Source organism: Nicotiana sylvestris, chromosome 9 (genome assembly GCF_000393655.2).
Source record: "Nicotiana sylvestris chromosome 9, ASM39365v2, whole genome shotgun sequence".
NCBI classification, from domain to species: Eukaryota; Viridiplantae; Streptophyta; class Magnoliopsida; order Solanales; family Solanaceae; genus Nicotiana; species Nicotiana sylvestris.
This window is the reverse complement of record NC_091065.1, coordinates 52,938,236-52,942,099: the sequence shown is the minus strand read 5'-3', so window position 1 is coordinate 52,942,099 and position 3,864 is coordinate 52,938,236. Positions and strand designations below refer to the sequence as shown.

Here is a 3,864-nt window from a genome sequence, read left to right as displayed (position 1 = left end):
TGGTAAATTTCTTCAAATTGCCAATAAAAAACTATTTTATCCTAAAACTATTGATTAGTAATTAATTTCCACATTTCGCTATCATCTAGTATGCTGTTCAATCCAAGAGGTTATGAGTTTGAATCTCCCTAGAAGTAAAGTGAGAAATTCTTGGAGGGAAGGAGGCCGGTGTCTACTTGAAAATAGTGCCTCAGGGTTGTTATTGCTATCATCTGGTACCGGATGCCGCGGGAAAGAGTAAATGGCCGTTAGCGTCAACAGCGCTAAACCCAACGGACCGGCACTTAACGACGTTAGTCTGCTTCGACGGCGACAACAACGCCGATGAGTTTGCCGCCGGGAGGACGTTGGTTGTCCGCTTGTAAGCACCTAACCACTTGTTCTGCATGAACCGGTGTTTTCTCCATGGAGGAATACTGAGGTCTTTGCTTTTCAGCGATCGCCTACCGGCGTCGCTCATTACCTTCAACATCTGCTTTAACTCTTCGCTTTTACCTACGAAAATCTTCGGCAACGAATGAGACAGACGCTCGTAGTAATTTGTAGGCCTTGCTATCTCGAACTCCGCCGCAAAATCGAGGTCGATAAAGTAACGAGTGATCCGGTTACCTGATTCCGATCGGATAACATCAAGGAACTCGTAGTTTCCAGCCTTAAGTCCACCGGAACTCTCCCATTTCGTCTTGCATATAGCGGCATTATAACCAAAATCCCTAAGATAGGTCATCACATTTCGCCTCAGGATCGGCTTATTCGACTTCAAAAAGGAAAACATTTCCAGTGCCTTAGTAACCTTAGTCGCCAGCGAAATACGGAACAAATCCAGATCGCTGTAAAACACTGGCTTTGGCAAATCGTCAATCATGTCCGTCGAATCGTACATTGACACATCTCCGTCGTCGGAGTCTGAATCATTCTCCGACGACACATTTTCGGCCGCCACATCATCAGGTAAACCAAAGATGAGACTAGAAAAGCTACAGGAAGCATCATCATCGGCGTGGGCGCTGTGTTCGCTTCCGCTGCTGAGGTAACCGAGTTCCTGCTGGTCACGCCCAATGATCCGAGCCTTCACTTTGTCGTCAAGCGGGTCAGTTACTCTCTTCACTCTACCATAAGCTTGCATTTTTTTCTTCAAAAACTTTATTTAGAGAGAGAATCTGTATTTTGAAAGAGATGATGGAGGTTTGGTTTATAAAGGGTTGTGAATGATCTATAAGGTGCGAATATTATAGTATTGGAGAAATAATAATAAAAGGTATAATACCGAGGAACTAAAAAGCGAATATTCGATTGGTAGCAGAGAAAAAGAATGTGAGTTTTTTTTAAAGTAGTAAAAAAGCGAAGAGATTGGACTTCCCCTTTAGCTTTTCATGTGTTTTTAAAGGGACTATATCCTGGGCCGTATCGCAGAAGACAGGGAAGGGCATATCCAAGAGCACCACAAGATTATTCTTTGTCGCATATGGCTTGTTATGCGTACTGGTGTGATTGGGCCATGTAATTTATGAGTGTGTGAAGAATACTTTAGCACGAGAATGGAACGTGGAAGTAAAATAAATTGGAAGGCTCATCGTATGGTACGTTTGGTTTCGTGTGTGTGGGTTAGGATTTTTGCCCCTTCGAAATTCGAAAGGTGCAGACATAGAAAGAAAGAGTTTGGTAAAGATTAAGAACGATTAAATGCTTGGATTTAGATTTGGGGAATGGACTTTTGGATTGATATTGAAAAGGAATTTTTACCTTCCTATGCCACACAGGAAACCTTATTACCCTTAATATTTAAGGTTTGATTTAATTATGTTTAGTATACCAAATTATCAATCTTATACCATACTTAATTAAGGGTCTAATTAATGGGCATTTTTTACTCCTTAATTAAAGGTGTCCATATATCCCACGTTTTTCTATCCCCCTAATTCCTAAGACCTACGCAGTTTTTCCCCTCCCCTTTCTTCCTCTTCTCCATTCCTTCTTCTTCTCAAAAAATACAGAGATGAAAATTGCAATTTTGTTACGTACGAAATAATAGGACCCACGCTTTCCTATTTCTTTTCGGATTCAAAATCATATTCTTATGGTTTTACGACATAGAGTTACTGCCTTCACCAAATATTGAAGATAAATCTTCAAAGTTCATACACACATTTACCTTCAGCTTCAAATTTTCTCAACGAAGAAGAACAAACCTTCAAAGAGATAAAAGAGCAACAATTCCACCATTGACAGCCATTAAAAAGTTTTGAATCTTTGAATTCAAATTTGGGTTTTCAAAAATCATTATTTGTTTTGATTGGGTGTTGTTGTAAATAATTAGGAATATGTTTTGGAGTTTATATCTCAATTTTGAGGGGTTTTGGTGAAGATTTAGACTTGGTTTTGGCTGAATTGTAGATTGAAACTCGAAGAAGAAGAAGACATATTGCATAAATTGTAGATAAATTGTAGATAAATTGTAGTTACAGTTGGATTGATCAGAATTTGAACCAAATACATCTTCGCACATGTTGACTACAAAAATTTTCTCTTCATCTACAAAAATTCTACAAATATACTACAAATCAATTTTAAGTATGTATAATGCAGTATTATTTGTAAGGGTATCTACATAATTACTACATTTATACTACAATTAAACTACAATCTATGTTGAAAATCTACAAATTATCTACAAAATATCTACAAACTGGGTACATTGAATTTTAATATCCCAATTCCCATTCAATTGTAGCATAATTGGGATTTTTGACATAATTGCGTTTTTTCAGAAGATTTGTAGAAGTTTTAGTCGTTTTTGATGTGTGAAAATAGAAAACAAAGCACCTACAATTAGAATACAAATAATCTACAATTTATCTACAAAATATCTACAAACTAGGTACATTAAATTTTTATATCCCAATTCCCATCCAATTGTAGCATAATTGTGATTTTTGACATAATTGTGTTTTTTCAGAAGATATGTAGAAGTTTTAGCAGTTTTTTATTTATGAAAACAGAAAATAAAGCATCTACATCAGAATACAAATAATCTACAATTTAACTATAATTTATCTACAATTTCTGCAATATGTCTTCTTCTTCTTCTTCTTCTTCGAGTTTCAATTTGAAATTCAGTCAAAACCAAGTCTAATCTTCACCAAAACCCCTCAAAATTGAGATATAAACTCCAAACCATATTCCCGATTATTTTCAACAACACCCAATCCAAACAAATAATAATTTTTGAAAACTCAAATTTAAATTCAAAACTTTCAAGCTTTTTTAATTGCTATCAATGGTGGAAAATATATGGAAGAACAGATGAAGATGAAGATGAAGAACAGAAATCTCCTTTCCGTTCAAAACTTGAATTTAATGTAGACTCAATCAATCGCAAGATTTTTTCCTGATATTTAGCGCGTTAATTATGGAAGATTTTGCCCAATTAATCGTGTATTAAACAAATGGTACAGAAATTATCGGAAAACTGTAGACTAGGCGGGTAATTTACATAGTAAGCACATATTTGGTAATAAGGTTTCATATATGGTATAGTTAGGAAAAAATTCTTATTGAAAACTTCTACACTTTTAGAGAACTGACAGATTAGACTGAACTAGAATACAGGAGAAGGGCAATGGTTGGATGGTTATTATGATTTGGGTTACAAGAACCTGTGGTTTGCTTTAGGCCTTAATGGGTGCAAATTGTTACATTTCTTTTTCTGTTTCTAAGGGAAGCGTCAATTACAAACTGTACTGAATCCAGCTTTTGCTTGAATTTCGAGACAAAACTTGACATCCAGTACGTTTAGTTGCTACAGAAGTATTTGGTCAGACTTATTGACCAAATACTATATTAGGTTTTGTTTTGTCTCATACT

At 35.9% G+C, this 3,864-nt stretch overlaps 1 protein-coding gene across 1 annotated transcript; it reads right to left on the bottom strand.

The window, feature by feature from the left end:
- Nucleotides 1–208: 208 nt before the first annotated feature.
- On the bottom strand, nt 209–1,126 carry LOC104248884 (uncharacterized). Its single transcript, XM_009805238.1, has one exon. It carries the CDS (start codon nt 1,124–1,126, stop codon nt 209–211), a length of 918 nt encoding a protein of 305 aa, XP_009803540.1.
- Between the last annotated feature and the right edge of the window lie 2,738 nt (nt 1,127–3,864).

Bases quoted from the DNA above. Each gene is read 5' to 3' on its own strand.
- LOC104248884 (XM_009805238.1), bottom strand. From the start codon at position 1,126: ATGCAAGCTTATGGTAGAGTGAAGAGAGTAACTGACCCGCTTGACGAC.